At 42.0% G+C, this 19,861-nt stretch overlaps 2 protein-coding genes across 2 annotated transcripts; both read right to left on the bottom strand.

Annotated features, from left to right (window-relative positions):
* Nucleotides 1-3,565: 3,565 nt before the first annotated feature.
* Nucleotides 3,566-9,256, bottom strand: LOC114882776 (putative fatty acyl-CoA reductase CG5065). The gene is made up of 4 exons (XM_029199839.2): nt 9,072-9,256; nt 6,474-6,950; nt 5,372-5,599; nt 3,566-3,926 (listed from the first exon to the last, which is right to left on the bottom strand). Exons 1-4 carry the CDS (start codon nt 9,254-9,256, stop codon nt 3,578-3,580), a joined length of 1,239 nt encoding a protein of 412 aa, XP_029055672.1. The 3' UTR covers nt 3,566-3,577.
* Nucleotides 9,257-13,474: 4,218 nt separating this feature from the next.
* LOC114883069 lies at nt 13,475-15,651 on the bottom strand. Its single transcript, XM_046285487.1, has 4 exons — nt 15,311-15,651; nt 15,021-15,235; nt 14,333-14,614; nt 13,475-13,920 (listed from the first exon to the last, which is right to left on the bottom strand). The coding sequence occupies exons 1-4, from the start codon at nt 15,649-15,651 to the stop codon at nt 13,475-13,477; spliced, it is 1,284 nt and encodes a 427-aa protein (XP_046141443.1).
* Nucleotides 15,652-19,861: the final 4,210 nt, after the last annotated feature.

The following is a 19,861-nucleotide window of genomic DNA, read 5'->3' as shown; positions in this document are numbered from 1 at the left end:
TTGAAAATACTCTGAAAACGTTAAAGCGTTTTCTGCGAATTCAACGAATTTCGAAAGCTGCTTTGAAGACACACCGACTGGAAAATGTTTTTAATTAATCCTCCGACCAAACACGGGGCCGTTCCTTTTTGTAATCATTCGCAGCAATAATATGCGAAATTATGATTATATTTTGCCGACATAAAAGACGCTTTTCGCAGCAAAGAACTTTGTTGGGACATATTTTATCTCGGTACGCGCAACCACGACTGCGTTAATTATGAATACTTTCGAGGGAAACGCATAAAAATTTCAACGCAGTGGCGAGAAAAGTACGCCACCGTTTTCTCCGTTATTCCTCGCAGTACACTTGCCACTGAATTTTCCAAAAAAATGCGTGCTAACTTCTTCTGTCCGTCTTAACGATTCGCCTTGGACCGCTTATTAAAATTTCCGGATAAGTTTTGAATTTAATTATCCGTGACTTGTTCCGAAATTAGCATAGAAACCGTATCTATATTTAAGAGCGTAAGGATCGCGATAATATCTTCCATCAGCATACTTGGTCGCTACTCTCAACCGTTTTATCAAAAGCTAAATTAAATTCTTCTCCGCGAAGAAGTATTAACCTCGCGCCTCCGTCGTTGTAGCTGCAAGAGCTTCTTTGCTTACGGCATTGTACGATCCGAGATTTCAAATCCAATATCTTTCAGAGGATAGCCGAGAACCGTGACGGTGGATTTAATTGATAGATTGCGTTGCGCGGTTACCAGAGTCCGATAGTCACTTTCGAAGAAACGCGGCAAAGGATCTCGGGTATTCAGGAAAGAATAAAAAGGCTGGGAAAAATTTTTCAACGAGCCAGTCGAGGGCTCGCTTTGAGGCAAATATCCAGAATGGAAAGACACTTTTAACGGAGACACTGCCGCCGTAAAGATGTCGAGTTATGATAATTTTTACCCACGACCCTCCGTCCGCTGGCTGAAAGTCACCGGGTCGAAGATAAGGCCGCGGCGAAGAGGAAAATCGTTTTTCATCGAATCAGTGGAGGCACGCGTTATTCCGACACGGAAAGTCGTGCCAGGGGAAATTGAATAAGCGACGCGATCATCCAGGAAACTTGCGGGAAGCTCGTATGCGGGGGAGGAAACGCGATTCGAGAAACGGACGCGTTTAACACGTTCGCCGAAATATTTTTATGGAAACGTAGACAAGTGAATGGCAGCCTTGACGTTTTCCTTCAGCGATGACAAAACTGTTACCATTGAAAATTAATTATTGTATAATACAGTCGGTCGACCGATGTTCCAACAGCTGACTGAAAAAAGGGATTTCTCACGTCATCAAACTGCCATTCCAGTGACTACCTCTGTTTTCTCCTTCATTTTCTCTCCGTTTCTTTCATACCTTTCCACTTCTATTTCCGTTTCCGTCTCTCAGCCAGCCAGCCAGCCAGCTCGTGAAACTTCGTTTCGTTAAAACAGACGTTCCTCAATTATTATTACGAAGGCCCAGTTCCAGCCACCACGTCCAATTATATCTCATGAAACTAATCTGTAAGTTTCTTTGTTAAATTTCGCGCTCGCAACTAGGTAACAGGATTTTAAAAGCATAACTCACCTCGCCTCCTGCTGTGCAGTCACGCGAGCTAACTTTCTGATGGAACACGGACGACACGAAACGGGCACGGGATGTTATTGCTCCTTCGTTAACTTGATGGGAATATTAAGAACTGCTATCTTTTACAATTAATACGTATCATTACGCTGCTATATTGCAGGTAATAAAAACGACGCTCGTCCAAGGATTGCACAGAACCTTTCTGAAATTTTAGACGCTTTTGCTCTATGCAACGGAGGGGTTGCTTTTTTAAAAATTGCATACTAAATCAGAAAAAATACTTCTCGTTATTTCTACGAACATTACCACCGTTTTATTTTACATATATATACATTTCTACGTAATTTTATCTTAATCACTCTGAACCATATTATTTTATTCTCCCAGCAAGAATTTTCATGCGGTTTCTTTTAGTCTTTCTAGCTTAGAGTTTTTCCGATAACGAGCATCTGGGAGTTTTAACTTTTTCTCGGTTTACATAATGTTCGTGAAACACGACTGTTTTATCGTGTTGCAAACGTTATAACGCTGGTTATAATACTTGTTAATACAATCTCATTAGCCGAGTAAATTTAACATGCCGCTTAATACCTTTTAAAGAATTTCTAAAGAATTTTCTTTTGCAGTCCGAACGGTGCGCGCATCGTTATAAATTCATGCCGAATTTCATGTTTTTCGATTCAGAAGAGAAAGGCTGAAAGGTCAAAGTAAAAAAGATAGATGCAAGAGATATCGCGTTCTTTGGTTCTTCAGGAGGCAAGCTGATGTTCCTCGGCGAACTTTCGCCAGAATATCATTCTGTCTCTGGTATGCAGACGCCTTGCACAATTCTCACGAATATTTGCCATGCACTCCACTCAACTGCTGCCATATTTATACATTCGGTATTTTGAATACCAACGCATCCGTGAAATGTATTTCCATATATCGACCTTTCGTCATCGATCGTCGTGCCCAATGTCTTGCTTTTAGAATTCATCAACCTTTACGGACGAATATTTCCACCTTTCGTAGGTTGTTAAACAGAGGCCGATGACGTTTCGTTGCCGGTCGAAAGTCAGAGAAAAAGGAACTTAAAAGGAGGGTAAAGAACGCGATCGTGGGACTAATAACAGCGGACGTGGATAGACTCGAGATTAAAATCTGATCCGCGTTACTGAACGTTACGAGAACGCTTTCTCGGCGAAGGTGTCTCGAAACGCTTTCCAATTTTACGTAAAAGGTCTCGCGTGCCATTCGACTCGGACACGTTTAAAACGTCGTCGACTCTTCACCTTCTACGAACACCTGTTTTCCGGCTTAATGAAAATTGTGCAGTTCAAAAGGTACTGTAAACATGTTTGAAAATTATATGCGAGCTGACCAGGCGAACGCGAACCGGAACCAATTAAAGCGGCACGACCGAATTGATGGGTAAAAAGGGAGACGAGGGAGAAGGAAAGTTGATGAAACGTTGCTGCAGCTCTTTCCCTCTGTGCAAACTTTTCCTCCAATTATTCGGCCAGCAGTTTAAGCAATACCGTTGACCGTGCTCGTCGAGAGCAGCATTCAAATTAACTCGTTAGATCCTGCTGTTATTATACGGTTACATTGGGAAGCGAGCTAGGAAAAAGGGCGAGTGAATTTCCGTTCGTAAATGATGTCTTCTTTTTTACGAGAAACGGGAAGGAACATTCAAGGGGGTGGGAAATTGCTTCGATATTTTAACGAGTAAAATCTACCGTGTGGATATTTCTCTTCGATTTTAGGTTTCAAAGCTCGTTAGGTAGTTCTGTTTTTACAAGGCAGAACGTACCGTATGAAAGTTTCTGTTTAATTTGCGGCTTTAAAACTCATTAAGTGTCTGTGTTTTTGTTAGAAAATTTATAAAATTACGGACGTATCGAATTTTATGCCCACCGTGCAATAAAATTGTATTACTTTCTTCTTACTATACATATACAGTAGAAAGATCCCGTTGATTAGAACAGTTAATAGATTAAAATTGTTCGATTTCCCGTCGCGTGACCGTTTCGGACGTTCGATATCTATTAAAGAAAAACATGGAGAGAAAAGCGACGGCGATAGAAAGGAAGAAAAGTAGCCGAAAGATTTTCACGATTCCGATATTGCTATCGTCCACGCAATACTTCCTCGCTGCTGCGGTCGCGCACAGAACGTAACTCTCGACGTCGATTTCCGCGGCAACCGGAAATGCATCTTGCTCCTCCGAGCTGAGACGTTGGTGAAGCAGGTACAAGCGATTCCTCTCTGCTGACCACGACCTCGATGAAATTGACTCGAGGGATCGAAGCGCATTACGAACTCTCCGTTGCTCCTCGAGAAGCCTGTGGAGAAGCAAAGGTTTTACCTGATCGAATGATCTTTTTCTTCCATCGTGCCACCCTTCGCCGTCCATAATACTGTCTCTATCTCCTCGTTTTCGCATTTGTTTCGTTTCGAAACAAATCCTCCCTTTGCGTCGCGGGTTTTCAGAATTTCGAAAAAAAAAAAAAAAAAGAAAATCCGGGTGACCTAAAATTGGCGAGCTTACAAAGGGTATCAAATATACATCACTAACGGCAACGTAATTTCCGGCAGGAGATGTGTAGTTTCGCGTGTACCTACATAGATGAACCAAACGCAGCTACTCGATATCACTTTTCCAGCGTCGGACGTAATTGCAAAACTTGTTTGACGACGTTTGACTTTACGAAGTAATAAAGGCAAGTTCCATACCCGTAACCTCCGAGCAATAACTTCGACTGATTTACAATATTCGAATCCGCGAGGAAATGTTTGCTTAAAGGCGTTAACGTATTATCACGATGGTTCTACCGAGAATATTATCGTTAATAATGGATTTAAGAGACGAACTCGATTAAACTTCGACCGAATGACAAGAAGAGTTAATAAATTATGAATTGAAATAGTCAATAGACCAGGGATATAAAAAATGTACTGTTTTCGATGGAAATGTAAGGTCACATACAGATTCGTAGTTTTAATAGATTCCCGGGGGTTGCAGGAAGAATCACGCGAAAGAAAAGTTGAAATCGTATTGCAATGAGAGCTGTCAAGATTTTCGGCCAAGTTTTCCGTCGCTGAATCTGACTTGCGATTTTTAAAAGCAATCAGCGAGCCTGCAGCTCAACTTTCCCACCGAGGAAAACGAGTTTTTCTTCTCGCCTCCTTTCTGTCCCCGAGAATGCCACGGTAAACCTGTTTACTTCGGTATTCCTCTAAATCGTAGTTCAGAATAACTTTTACTTTTACGAACTCGTCGCTTTTCCCGAATCTACCGCGGCCCGTTTCTGCCACCGTCTTCCTCGACCCGATGCCACTCTTCCGGCAAACGCTCCGATCAAACTTTCCTTAGGTCACGAATTTCCTTTTCCTCTAACTCTGCTCGCTCGATCGTTAATCGTAAAAATTAACGCGTTCGGCGTTGAATGAAATGAAATTAGTAACATTCGACGGGTATCAGAGGTAGTTAACGAGTCGAAGAGCATCCCCGGGTGAAATTGGCTGAAAGTTACGAATCGGTGAATGCTGGAATATAACGAGTCCGCGTTAGAGAAGTTTCTCTTTGTAACTCTCTATCGGCGATGTCAATTTCACGTAATAACCGAACATCGTAGCAACCCTATCCACGTGAATTTCAAACGATTTCCGAGGCCTCTCTTTCGGAAATTCGGCCAAGTTACTTCGAGTCCGAACTTTCGATCCATTGAAAGATGCGACCTTGGTAGGAGAATCACGGTTATTCAGGAAAATTTCCAGTTCGTTATACCTCTTCTTTGCCCCGAGTTGGCCGAGAATCGTGTCGCAGAATGCGGATGGCAGCCATTCAAACAGCAACACCAGAATCCAGTGAAGCTCCGCTATAGATGTCATTCCGCGAAGTCCAAAAGTCGGATATGTAAACTTTCGGTTGCCTCGTCGACCTTTCTTAATCAGCTCGGCCCAAGTGCAGTCGACGGGGATCGCGTTGTACACCAGCGTCCCTTGAACGTTCTTTCTGGGAGAATCAAGAAAATTATATTAACGTTTCCTTCGAAATTGTCTACGATTTGAATTGAAACGAAGCATTCCGTTCTCCTTTGTTCACGAAAATGTAACAGCACGTAGAATCTCCTCGTTTCGTTCGCGTGTGCGATTCTTTGCGAAACGATAACCGAGGCTATACGAGTCTGGTAAACCGCCTTAATGCGACTTTACCCTAGTAGCTACTGCTCGATGCCCGAAATGCTGGCCGTTTAACCCGTTACCTTTTGCTCGCCCGCTCAAAAGAGATTTGAATGCTCTCGCGAAACCGTGCTCATTTGGCGTAAACTTTAATTGCAACGCTTTACGGCTTTAACAGCGGCAAAGGTAACGACCCATGGTTGTACAGTCGCGTGATTTACGAACAAGGTATCGCGTGCGATTCGATTCAACGTTTCACCCGTTGGGTTGGTTCGTTTATTAAAGATTATTTATTATTCCGTTTCTCGATCTTTTTCCGATAAATTTCGTCACGCGCTAAACCTGTTTATTTACAAGCAAAAACAATTTCTCTTTTAATTAATTCAATTTTCTGTTATAATTTGCTTATATAAGCACAAGTCATGCGTGTACCCACCTTCGGGTCAATTAACTTTCACCGTTTCCGCGTTGAGCAAGCATAACAACGCGAAGAATTATCCCCTAATTAGCAATCATTGGGTGAAAATACCTTGCGGAAACATCAGTTTCGCCAGGCGTTTCAAATGGAAGTGGTTGACAAGCGACCCTTTACTACCCGCCCTTCGTTATTCCACGTCCATTCGCGTATAATTAACAACTGTTTTACTGGCTGTTAAAGCTTCTTTAACGACGCTTGTAAATACCTTCCGATGCTTGGAAATACTTACAAGGTGGCTCGTTCCCAAGCAGAAACGATCAGACTGTTCACCGCCAAATCGATCGGTATGATTTCCGCTCGTAACTGAGACTTGCCAAGGGCGAAACCCGCTCCTACAATCAGGGCAGTCGGTCCTGTAAGTACATCAACGAAACCGGGCATAGGCTCGCGATAAGCTGGCCCGATCAAAGGAAGCCACAAGAAAGCCACAGGTACATCCGCTACGTGCTCATCATTCGACCCTTCGCTCGTTCTACCCTCTTGCTGAAAAACGCTCGAGACGACCGCTGCCACTTCCAAACGCGGCAACTTTTGGCAAAACTCGAACAGCTTTTGGCACGGTCCACCCGCGTGCAACACCACGCTGACGTTTTGCAAAAGCTTCCTCTCTTCCTTTATCGTGCCCAGTTCATCGTACACTAGATTACCCTCGAACGCTTTTACGCGAGAAATTGCATCAGGCAACTCCTGCCTAACCCTCTCGAACCTATAACAAACAACGGTAGATTCGATCAATTGGAGTTTGGCCAAACTTGATTCGAAATCCGATTCGATAATGCTGATAATTATGAGTTCTGCGGTTTCCGTTCGAATCTATGGAAAATATGTTAATACCTAACTATTCTGGAATTATTTATCATTTTCCTAAGCAACACCTTTCGTTCGTGGAACGCGTAGTTCCTTTCAATTTACAGGTCGCGATCGATCGTGTGCAATTTCTGTTTGTAATAACAGCAGTTAAGGGCGTTCCAGACAGTCCTTCTCCACGCCTCCAACTACCAAGACTATTATTGCACGATTGTGTACACCATAACCACCCTGCTATTCCATCGATGGTTTGTCGTCCACGGCTTGCAACTTCCATGCAAGTAACTCGAGTGCAAGATTCCGCGTCATCGAGCTTTAGCGTTATTCTTTTATACGTCCACTCCTATTAAATCGACGCTTCTCTATAAATTTTTATCGATGCGCGTAAAATTTTTACTCCAACTCTTACAACGTCTGAGTTCCACTTAACTCTTTTATGGTAGAATAAAATAGATCGGGTTATTGTATCACTTTCGTATTGCAAATTGCTTTCATTCGGATCGCAAACGTATTAAAAATATGTATTTTATTTTTCTCAGAAATTTAACTTAGCTCTGCGCTTCGATAATAAATTTCTTCACTGCTGAGAATAACCACCCCCGACGACGGTGCTTGAGCTAGCGTGTCTTACGATACAACCAAGATCGTTACGGTTGACGATTTATACATCCGCAATTCAATTTATACCTCGAGAATGTTGTACACCGCGGGAGCGACAGATTTTTTTATGTCGAAACACGTTTAAAGTGTCAATTTGAAAATTTATTATTCCCATCCTTTTTCAGGTGAATCGTTCGCATTCACTCGGGAACGAAACACTTCAATCGCGTTACGTGTTCGGCGTTACAGCAGCGTTTGTTACCAGGCATGTCGTTCGTTTCGCCATTTTCCATTTAATTGTCTTCAATTATCGTTTCACCCTGTCGACGGTGGTAAATCGCCGGCCGCGATAAAGCCGTTTAAAGTCATGAGCACATATTATCAACCCTGAATAGAAGACAAACAAGCTTTCCGTTTCTATTTCACTAGCCAGACGTACCCCGATTATCTCTAAGATAATTTTGCTTAAAAGGAAACGGTTAATTATTTGGCCGTGTGTCGTGCACGGAATTGTTCTTCGACCGTTTATTTACGTCTCCCGGAAGAAATATGTTTCGAACGAAGGAAATAATTATTCTTTGTTCCAGCATAAAAATTTGATAAACCATTTTCGTTTCAGTGTTCTCGTTCTTATTAGAGGTAAGATATAACGTTGTAATGAAACGACTAAACAAATTAACGCGGTTCTTCGTGGCATCCGTTGAATTTCTAATGAAAAGGTAATTCGCAGCCGCCGCTCTGTCTAATGAAGCCTTGATTAGAATGGAAGGCTGCAATATCTAATGAATGGCTGATTAAAGTCAGACGTAATATCTAACGAATAGTATGAGACTTAATATGAAACCCTGCGAATAATTACAGTGCAACGATGTTCCGTGTAGCAATCATACGCGACGGCAATGCGGAATAATCAACAGCTTTATTAGAAAAAAAAAAAACGTTCTTCGAAAAGTAACATTTAGCAATTAATATTTCACGAAATTAAAGCGGGTTATAAGTAGAAACGTTCAAATATCCGTCAGTTTCCTTTGCAAGAACGGTGTTTTATTTTCCAATTAAGGTCTAATAACTGAATCAAAGCGGAATAATTGCAATAAAAATGGAGCAATTAGCATGCACGGCAGCCGCGTGTTTTCCTTCCGGCCAGTGTTAAACGCAACTGTTTGCATAAATTAATCGAACAAACACAAACACACACGCTTTCGTAACGTAGCTGTTTGCCAATCGAAATTTCATTATTACCGATACTATGCGCTCGATAAACAGGCCTTCCTACAACTCCAGGAACCTTTGTTTGTATTATTTCACCAGAAACCAATTATCCAATAGTTCGTGCATGCTTCCTTGTTCCCAGCTACGCGTAGACAGTAATGGAAACTGGATGGTAAAATAACTTTGGATTATTTTCAAATTCTCGTACCGAGGCGATAGAAAGATGTTCCTGATTCTGTCCTCTTTATCCGAGCCGTTCCGTGATCTGAGCACCGTGTACACCTTCGCGTTCGGAAACGAACGAAGAATCTTTTCGAGCAGAGCTCGTCCGAAATCACTGGTCACTCCGGTTAGGAGCAGCTCGCGATCCGCGTACCACTCGCGTAGAGCCATGCTCTTTGACTGACCGATGGGAAAAGAAAGCAACTCCATTGCTTCTCGCTGCAACCCACTTACCGTCCTTTTACTACCGCTTTGCGTTTCATCGACGAATATTTTTACCATCGACTGCTGATCAAATTTGTCCGGAATTTGCAAGATGGAATATCGAATGTCCGTTATTGGCCGCAATTTAATTCAATTCTAAACCCGAGATGTCCATCCCGTAGGTTTCCCCTTTAATGTCCCGCGTCTCAGCCCTTGTTGCAGTCCCTTCGACAACGACAAACGAGGAACGGACGGTCCTTGATCATGCACAGACGCTTCACAAACGTCTGGGACATCTCCATGTAAATGAGAGTACCGGGTGTACCGTTACCAAGATTGGCAACCAACGCAACGGCTGGATGCACCCTTTCCACGGTTTCAACGTTTCCGCGTTTATGCACTCACAAACGTGTACTAATATGTACATATATAACAACGAATTCGCCGGAATAACGTTATCTCCTTAAATTGCGGTCGTTTCTGTTTTCGTTTCGTTTCGCATGGCGGGTGCAATATACGCTGGGAAGTTCGGTTTATTAGAGGATGCCGGGAAACGGAACCGTTTGGATAACAGGTTGCATCGGATAATGGAAGCTTCGCAAGCTCTGTGCATTACAAACAATTTATCCTTTCAACCGTAAACACCGATATCTGGGATTCGAATTTCGACACTGACCATCTTTGCTCCGTTGCGAAAAAGCGAGACAGAGAAACGAACGGAATTTTACCGTGAATCTTGAGTTAACGGGTTAAACACTTTCACATTTCAACCTTCGTTTGTGAGATCCTTCGAAACCAGAATTGGTGAGAGGAAAACAGAGAGACAGAGTGTATGAAAAAAAGGCGAAGAGGATTCTGTTATACTGTCGAAACATCGATACTTTCACGTTGCTCCAGTTTTCACTCTACTTTCTGCTCGATGTCCGATTTCTCCATAACATTCCCCCCAGCTACTCTTCTTTATTTCCATCCATGAATATGTACACGATTTTTCTGCCTACGGACATGTCAGTTATGCTGTTTGTGAATACAGAATTGTGCCAATTTGGAAGAAACCGCGTAGTTGCGAGCACGAAAGAGGTGCATCGCCGCTTTTGACGGACGTTCGTTATCAGGAAACGTCGATATCCATCTACCTATCGATCACCTGTTTACTCGTGTCGCAAGCGAGTTTCGCTCTATCAATCGTTTTTCCGACATCCCTCTTAACATTCTCGAATTTTCCTTTCCAACATCCGATGGTGGGTTTGATGCGAAAATTTTGACAACGTATTCGAGTCGCCCAAGGGGAATCACTTTGAACGTGCGTATCTTTTGATGAGAATCAGGCAAGGTAACGTCGCATTGTGCGTTCATTAGCTATGCATTGTCTAAATGGCGTATGAAATTATCAGGGGCATTCGCTGTGAAACGTCCTCATTCGCCATCATAAAGGAACAATACACTAAATTCAGTCTTGTCCAGCTGTTTGCTGCAACTGACAAGCAGCAATTTTCAGGAAACCTTAAGCTTCAAATTTCACCTGTTCACAGTTTTACGTTTGAAATTATTTGGAAGATTATTCGTACGAATTGCGAGTAGAATGATATTCGTTACCGAATCGGTGTCTCTCCCATAGAATCCGTATCTCAATTACCGTAAGCGCTTTCAGAATTTGCAATTCCAATGGTGGACCAGAATCGATATCGATTGCTACTTAATAGAACGCCGCTGCGTGAATTTAGAGAGAATTTACCAAATAAAATTAGGAAATCTTTGTCGAAATGAACGACAGAGTCTTATTTCAACCGACTCGAGACATCGCGAAATTGTTTGATAGACAATTTTCTTTATCAACATTTCCTGTCATCGACAATTACCTATCTAATATTTTCCAGAAACACGAAATCACAGGAAATGATGAAAACGAATCACAAGGCAAAACTTAAGTTATCTAACGAACGTAACAATTTCATAGTTTATTTTCATTTACTTTTGGACAGAAAAGCATTATTTGTGTCCAGTTGTACAACGATTGCATAATGTATATTTCGATAACCGTGTTACATAGATATAACAACGCGGAAGTACAATAACAGGAGAAAAACGATCGACATTTCTGTGGACACGGTTCGTCGGCAAGCAGACCCGTGGGAAATAATTATGTTATTCGATAGAACGAGGACCGAGTTAATTACCGTAAATTAATAACCGTTTCATTGCGAGTGGAAATTATCGCGCGATCGATGCAACGGAGAAAATATTGTAAACGAACGAAATAGAGCGCGGTGGAAAACCGATACAGTTCAGCAGACTGTGCGAGTGGATATTTTTTAATTACAATATGTTTTCGTCATCGAGTTATAAATTTTCCTGCCAGTGTATCGATTCAGGCTGTAAGATAAATTGAAACTAAATTGCATTCGTTGCATAGTCAATTTGTTAGTAAATTAACAGGTAAATATTTCTTCCATAAAGGAAATTGACGAAGAGATGCAGCAATAAAAAATAATTATATTTTCATCGAACCTTTATGATAGCCTTTCTGAAGATCAAAAAGAAAATTAGTGAAAATTGAAGTGTGCGATAAATATCCGCTCCGTAAAGAGAAAGTTAATTAGAGAGTGGAACTTTGAGAACAAAACATATAACCGTAATTAAACAAACACGTAGTTACAAAAAGCAATGCATAACAAACAGCAACAATGTTGCAACGTACAACAAGGTAAATTGCAAGCTGAATTAGAATTTCAAATATAGTCAAGTGTAGTTGTTTGGTAAGAAAACATTTGTAAATTATTAATGTGAACCTTGTCGCCTGTTCGTTGAACAAACTTGCGACAAAACGTCGTGGAAACGCATCGCATTTCCAATTTAACCAACGCGATCCATTTTTCTTGGTGCATTCGATTACGTAAACGCTTATGGGTCGAATCGAAAGTGCAATCGTTGCACGTAACTGCAGCAAACTGATTTATACTGTCCAGCAAAGTGATTCAAACTCGATGTATGTCGAAATAGGATTTGACAAGAAAAGTGTGGTTTCATTTTTGCAATTTTGAAGTTAATCATATTTTTAATTAGATTTTATTTAAAGACACGAATCGAGGAAGTAATCAAAGTTTTTTAACGACGCGAAAACAACCTTACGTTTACGGGATTAAAGTTGAGTAAAAAAGTATTTTGGAGGCTCGGAAAACGTAATTTACTTTGATTGAATCTTTTTTTACGCAAGCAGATCTTCGCGGAACGCAACGAAACAAATTGTTAATGAGTTTAAGAATTTCCTCGGAAATAAACTTGGCTGCGGCCGATGGTAGATGCAAGTTACTGTTTTTTCGAGAAGATTACTGGGATAGTTTGGAAACTTATTTACTGCCACGGGATTACAGGTTCAAGAAGAAATTAATTAATTACTTGAATTATTTGAATTCTCAAACCGAGAATTCGAGGGAATAAGAAAAGATGAGCTACTATGTATAACAGTTGAAAACCGGTTGACATATTTCAATTTGGACAAACTTGTTCTGTCTAAGATAGCGATAAAAAAATCGTAATGGTACTTGAATATTTTATCGCTACTAAATCAAGTGAGAAAACTTGTTTTTAATGAATCGTATATCAGTTGAGTACTATAAACTTGTTTACTCCGTTGTACCACTTGACGAACGATTTGACGATTAAATCGCCGTGTAAATCACCAATGAATGGCCGATTTTCCAACCCATTAATGGCCGTTTAAAACGTTTTTCAAATGTAGATCGCCCGTACGAGTTCTCCTTCGATAGACAAGATTTATACAGTCGATTTTGCGCATCGAACTTCCATCGAGTTCCGTCTTTCTTACTTTATTTCTGTTACTTACTGTTTTAAGCTTGGGAAAGCCGTTTACCATTCAAACTAGGGAAACTTGACAGAAAGAGAAGTATATTTTTATTAAGATTTATTGAAATATCGATGGAGAAAACTGGCATTCAGCTTGGATTCCTCTGAAACTGGACGCGTTAAAGGTTTCTATTTACTCTTCCGACATTCCTATTCACGTCTATTATGCTAAATACCACGAGAAGGCATTCGTGGTAACATTAAAATTTGAATCGTTACCGAAACAAATTTCAATAGTGCACTCCATTCCCCAAGATATCCGCCTTTTTCTAATTAATAATGATTCAATTTGCGAGAAAAAGCATACAGAATACATTATTATTATTCTGTCGCTAAAAAATACATCAACATTACAAGAAAAAGAATGGAATAATTGATTCTTAGGGAATTGTCACTCGATCTAGTGATGGCTTTGACCACCATCTCGAGGATATTCTTCGTTTCGGTGACGTTCGTCTCATTCTTCTCTCCAGCCAACAATTCATGGATGGCGGAGCTGAAAACGCATTCTCTTCTTCCTGAATCGTAAACATAACCGATTTTGCAGATGCACTGGTAACCACCTGGCATATTCATGCACGCCTCTCCGTCGTTTATGGAGCAACTGTGCTCTCCTCTGGTGCACTCGTTCACGTCCACGCAGAGACCGAATCTCGAGGACCATTCGTAGCCAGATTCCAGGCACTCGCAGCTGATGTTTATCTGGTTGGCTATCAGGCTGAAGAAATCCTGATTTTCTTGCCTGTTCAACGTGCACGTTCTGTGCTCTAGACGAAACAAGGCAAACTAAATTGATCAGGACGTATCAGATCAGCATTTGCGCGAAAGCACAACACGTTACGTAAATGATATTAGTAAGAGTGAAGGTAGAATAATAGGTGGTCAGAAAACGAAGGAAAAGTTAAGAGAAAACAAATTTCGCAAGCGAGAGAGGCGAAATTGGCACGTAAGGTCATCGACCCGTTCACTTTCGTGTTCTAGTCTTAACTTAGGTCAGCGAATCGTTGGCTAATATACTTAGTCGATAAACATTTCAACGCGAACGTTAAACACGGCGATAACGTCTTGCACGGCAGAGGAACGATGTTAATAACCGGCATGAAATTATCCGGGGCGTCGAGTTTCGAAATTCCAAGGAATCCTCTTACGGCACACCGACGTAAGGTGTATTCTACGTACCCGGTGGGTTTGCGGCGTAACAAGGATTCACTGGCGACTGATAGCAATCCGTCATGTCACGGATGTGCCTGATAGGACAACAGTGATCCGGACAGAAACTATAAAGGGCACAGGCATACGGCTGCGTGTCATCGGCTCGCGGATCACCGTTTCCGCCTTCGTGTTCCGTCTGACAGTTGGCATAGTTGTCGCAGGATTCGCCGAAGATGCTCAGCTCTGGAACGCCGAGCATCGTGTACCAGCACATGTAGTAGCTCACCGTGCTGCGCCACTGAAATCGTTCTAAATCCAAGTTCTGTCAATTCGCGATATCGCGATGAAAGTCCATAACACTTAAGGCTGGTTGACAGATAAAAAATGTCAACTATAGAGAAACTTTCCTCGAGCTATACACAGGGTGTCCCGTAACTGGTGGTACAAGCGAGCAGAGGGTGATTAAAATTTTAGAATAAAATTTTTTCATATAATTTGTCAAGTACCCGTGCACTTGTACCAGCTTCTAGATCACCTCCATTCTTGTTCGTAATCGTTGTCAAACTTATTTTTTCCGAAAATTTTATTCTACATTTTCGATTCAATTTCGTAGAATCACCCCGTACTCGCTTGTACCATCAGTTACGGGACACCCTGTACATTATTAGTTTGTCTTTTTGATTGGAAAGATCCCGAGGGAAGCATCGGTACTTGCCAATTGGACCCTGGAAGGGAAGCGCGGTTAGTTCGTCACGCCTCTGTGCCGTCTGACAGTCCCTTTGAACTGCCTGGATCTGCTTGGTATTGTTCTCAACCTTCCACTTCTGTTCTTTCATGATTGTCACAGTGTCGTCTTCTCGCTTCAGGGGAGTATCCTTAATCACGCCTTCCAGATACTTTAGACACTCGACGAAGCTCGCGTCACAGTATCTAGATGTAATTCAGATAGAATTACATTTCATTTTCTTCTGCCTGATCAGGGAAATATAATTCCTTGACTGATACTTGCGCACTTCCCAGTGCAAGGACCTCAAAGGAGGCTTCGGGAACTCTTCGTAGAGTCTGCCCCGAGAGTCCTCCGGTCTCCTGTAGTATCTTCGATCGTAGTCTTGAAATTTATGCGCTCGAATGTAATAGGCGACGTCTCGAATGACCTTATTCTTATCCCATTCGGCGTCCCAATCTTCGCTGGGTTCGTCCACGTCAGGCACGTCGGTCATCCTCACATCAGGATCTATAACCTGTTCCGTCATTGGCACAGCCTCGATTTCCCCTTCTTCCTTCGTCTCCGTTCTACTTTCGCTGATCGGTGTAGTTGTTTCCAATTCTCGAATTGGAAATGTCATTTGCTCCATCGAACAAAGTTCAGGTAAAACGTAAAAACATAGAGACGCGTATAATATCGATTTCATTATTCGTTTAAAACTTCTCTGTTTTACGTTAATTCTCCGTTGTTTCTGCGACGACGTTCAGGTAAAGGCTGATTTATAATGAGAAATGACAATTTTTGTGTATAACAGGTGGAGAGTCGATGAAAGCATCGAGTGGTGCATAATCGAACAGGCTTCTTGAATATACCTTGTCACAATAGAGTGAATTAGTCGAAGGGTAAAAGCTGGTTCAAAGCGGGTTTGCCGGCAAAGCCAGCCGATAAGTAAGGGGAGAAAGCCGCGAGGAATAAAGCCAGACGCAAAGAGCAACCGGATAAAAAGCCTGAAAGCAGGAGAACTTTAATTGCTTTCGAATATCGACGAGTGTCGCGACGAACAACCTTCTCCTCCGTCTTCTCTGATTTGCGAGTCAATCGTGAAACGTGAAAGGCGGGAAGAGAACGCTCGTAATTATTTATTCGAACAGGTAAAAACGAAAAACGCATTCGCATACTTGGACCATTGATATTTCTACGTTGAAGAGCAAAATAGAAAATGTTTGTATCGCCTTATCGATCTTCCTAGCGATACCTTTCCAAAGAAAATTACATCCAGACTGCGGATCCGTGGTTCGCGCGTCGTCGAGACGATTCCAGCCGGAAATTTTCAAACGCGCCTCAACTCTAATCCGTTTTAAAAGATCTGCACGCCGATGTACCGAACATTGACTTTCAAATCGACCGATCGAGATTCCGAGAGAGAGAGAAGGGTAGTTTCTCACCTTTTCTCCAAGATATTTCGAAACTTTTTAAATATCCCAACTGGCGAATGCATGAACGATCGCGAATACGTGGAAACGGAATGGAAAATGGACAACTTAAAAATTAAATTGTACTTGGTTGAACGTTTGACGATCGCCTGCGGGGTAATTATGTTTGAAAGACGGATCAAGCGCTTTGACGACACTTGAATCCGCAACTTTTATTCTTCCCTCAATATTTGTTACCGCTGGTGTTTACTCGTGAAGTCACGTTACCATTCGTATTTACATATTCTCTACACCAGTTACGGATCCAACGGGAACTTTTCAGTTCACTGAAAGCAACGGCACACGCGTATATTCAGTCAGACGTGACGTACTTCTGATATTTATACGCGTATTCCCACGAGAGCGTAGATGCGATTATGCAATGTGTAGTACCAAGGTGGTTGCTCGTGCATAATACTCTTCTCTCAAATATCCTCGACTCTCGTGCATTAATGTTCCTTTCTTTCCTTCTCTTTGTCTCTGTCGCAAGACGACGTTCTAAATCCTTTCACAAGTATCCAAGGTGTTTTGCAAAAATTCGCATACCACGAGAGATACTATATCGTTGACAAACGACAGTTCGATGATTAAATTCGATATCTCGAGTTATTCGCGCGAAAAGGAACCTTTAAGATACGAAATCTGTATCAGAGATGGCTGGCGGCTGTTGACGCGCAAACAACCCCGTAGCATCGAAGAATGAACTTTTTTTTCCCCCGACGATGGTTTATCGCATCACAGCTCGAAGGGAATGAAAGGTACAAAAGCTTTCAATAACTCGTGCCTGTTCTAGCGACTTTAGCCGCGCGTGTCATCTCCCAAATGGATTTCACCATTGTTGCCGGCAGCTGTACGGCACACGCTTTATTTCCTCCCTCTTGCGGACCCTATCAACCGAACCCCACCAAGGTATTCTCTCGATCTCCGTGCACCCTTCTTCGGCCTCGTTGCAGCCCATTAATTTCGGAAAACAGTTCGCATAAGGACCAGCTCGAATTATCCCCATTCTTGATAAGAAATATCTGCAACCTGAATGTTCTTTTTCGGTTCTTCAGTTATGTCTTCCAGGAATTCTCGAAGGATTACGTTGTTGTTTGCATTTTCGAAATTGGAATTCTTACCTTTACAGGTTGCTGCAACTCGAAATTTTCCAAAGAGAAGAACATACATTGGCGCGAGTTTTTAAATGGATTTCTGTTCTTTCGAAACGGCAGCTTCCGGCGGAATTCTTAAGCTTGCATTCGACGAAAATGCTGCACTCTCCATTATGGTTCATCGTTTCGTGGGACGAGTTGGATCAAAGGTGCGCGGATGCTTCCAATCGTCAAATGGATTTCGCTATCGCGGCGACCGTTCATACGTTTCCTCTTCTTCCCCTTTCTTTTTTTTCTTTTTTTTTTTTATTCCCGTCAAATACTCGAGAAACCGTGTCAGCTGTGCCTCGCTTCCCTTCTCGATTGTGTTCGACGGTCGTTGACTCGATTCTACCCCTGTGTACCGGCTCGCGTTACGCCCATTTCCGAGGGACATTTTTTAAAAAGTACTCCTCGCGTTCTCGTGGACTCGAAATTCTTTTTGGCATCGGAATCTTCTTTGGACGGTGCAATAAAAATTGAAATCTCCGCGTTAGCGCGACGCTTTTCAGAAAATACGAGTTGCAGAATGTTCCCTGTGATCCGGTGAAAAATTGAAGAAAATTGGAGAGCACGTTCGAAATGGAAGCATCTACTTCGGCTTAACAAGGAGGAAACGTTTCGTGGCAGGATTTCAGAAACGGATGAAAAATATCAAAGTTTCGGATCGGAAGAGCGAGAGTAGTGAGTCGGTCATCTGGTCGAGGCTCGTTCAACAGGACAGTGCCGGTCGTTTCTTGCGGGGACGTATTTCGTTCTTTTCGCAGATTGGCGAGAATGTTGACCCAGTTTCACGGCTTCGGATGGGATCGGACGTTACTCGCTCTTCCGAAACTGCTGACTAGAATACGCGATGAGCAGGCGAAGTTAGGATGGTTGTTACCCTGTCTTTCTCCCAGAGGAAACGCCATCGACTTCCCGAAATTCATGCTGCAAATACAATTCTCCTGTCTGAAAATCCTTCGTCCAGGAAGCTTCGTTTTTTATCGTCTTCCGATGAACGAGAACCCGCCGAGAGTGAACCTGTTGGCGATGGAGCAATCTATAACACCATAAAGTAGCATAAAAACGCTTTTTATAAATTCTTAAAACATCCCAAATTTAGATGAAATTTCGTAATTACCCGAGGGTTCGTTAGCTGGAATTACATAATAATAGAACGGAGAAAAATGAAATTAGAGGGAAGGGCCTTTGAATAGATGCGTTATTAAGCTGCTCGTATCGTTCGCTGAAATTAACCCGTCTTTCCCTTAACAAGTTAAGAATTAATCGCAAAGTCGATTTACCGGGAATAAGATCTTTCGGGTTTCTCGGTCGCGTTCGTTCGGCTAACTTTCACGATAAATCACGCCGCTCTGGAAAACCTTCGCGGTCTTGGTTAAGACGCTTTCGAAAGTTTCCCGATCTTCCGTTGACGATTATAAGACACGATACCGAACGGTCTGAGAGAGCGGACAGCGGCTTCTAATGGAAATCACGTAGAACAGCTTTTGCGCAAGCAAATCCCCCACGAGTTCGACTAAATCGCATGGGATATCCGGGTAAGATGAAAAATCGGCTGCCTGATATCGCTCGCGTTCAACGCAAATCAAATCAAATACGTTCCTTGTGCTTCCCTGTGTCTGTTTAAATTTCAAATATCCTTCAATCCGTTTAACTTTATTTCAGAAAGAAATAATTTCGGAATTTCTAAAGAAACTCAGACTTTAGTAAATTTACGTAAGCAGAGGAAAGTGAAACGCAATGATTCTGTCATCGTAATTTATTTGTATCGCTTTCGTTTCGTTACGTAACTAATAAGCACGGGACAATTTAATGGTTCTTTTATTTATTTACTTTGCATATTTCATTCGAAACGCGAACACAACGAGAAGTTTAACGATACCATTACGGTTTAACTATTAATGACCATTTATACAGCAGTTGAAATGATTTCTTCGCTTCTTACGAGGAGAACATGATGAATAACGCGTTAATGTTACTTTACGACTCGGTGGTAAGGCATTATAGCGTTGGAAGCAGCAGAGCTGTGCATTACATATTGCACCCATAAAAGTCAAACGACTTTCTTACGATACGCTGGGCCAATTTATTTTTCTATCATTCTGATTCACTTTATGGCGCTTTTTCATTCAGCCGGCTCGAGCGGTGTAAAATATATCCTCGTTTCTTAGCCCTGAATTCTCGGATGAATACTGTATCAGGAGTTAAGAATTTTCCTCGAACGTTTCTCATATCAATTTTC

The sequence above is a fragment of the Osmia bicornis genome, chromosome 4 (assembly GCF_907164935.1).
Source record: "Osmia bicornis bicornis chromosome 4, iOsmBic2.1, whole genome shotgun sequence".
Lineage (NCBI taxonomy): Eukaryota > Metazoa > Arthropoda > Insecta > Hymenoptera > Megachilidae > Osmia > Osmia bicornis.
The sequence above is the reverse complement of the archived record's forward strand: the minus strand, read 5'-3'. Positions and strand labels throughout refer to the sequence as shown.

Bases quoted from the DNA above. Each gene is read 5' to 3' on its own strand.
- LOC114883069 (XM_046285487.1), bottom strand. From the start codon at position 15,651: ATGACATTTCCAATTCGAGAATTGGAAACAACTACACCGATCAGCGAA. The intron at 15,236-15,310 runs GTATCAGTCAAG...AATTACATCTAG, and splicing joins TTGCACTGGGAAGTGCGCAA to ATACTGTGACGCGAGCTTCG. The intron at 14,615-15,020 runs GCAAGTACCGAT...ACTTGGATTTAG, and splicing joins TCCCTTCCAGGGTCCAATTG to AACGATTTCAGTGGCGCAGC.
- LOC114882776 (XM_029199839.2), bottom strand. From the start codon at position 9,256: ATGGCTCTACGCGAGTGGTACGCGGATCGCGAGCTGCTCCTAACCGGA. The intron at 5,600-6,473 runs GTAAGTATTTCC...TGATTCTCCCAG, and splicing joins GCTTGGGAACGAGCCACCTT to AAAGAACGTTCAAGGGACGC. The intron at 3,927-5,371 runs GTATAACGAACT...GCTTCTCCACAG, and splicing joins CAACTCGGGGCAAAGAAGAG to GCTTCTCGAGGAGCAACGGA.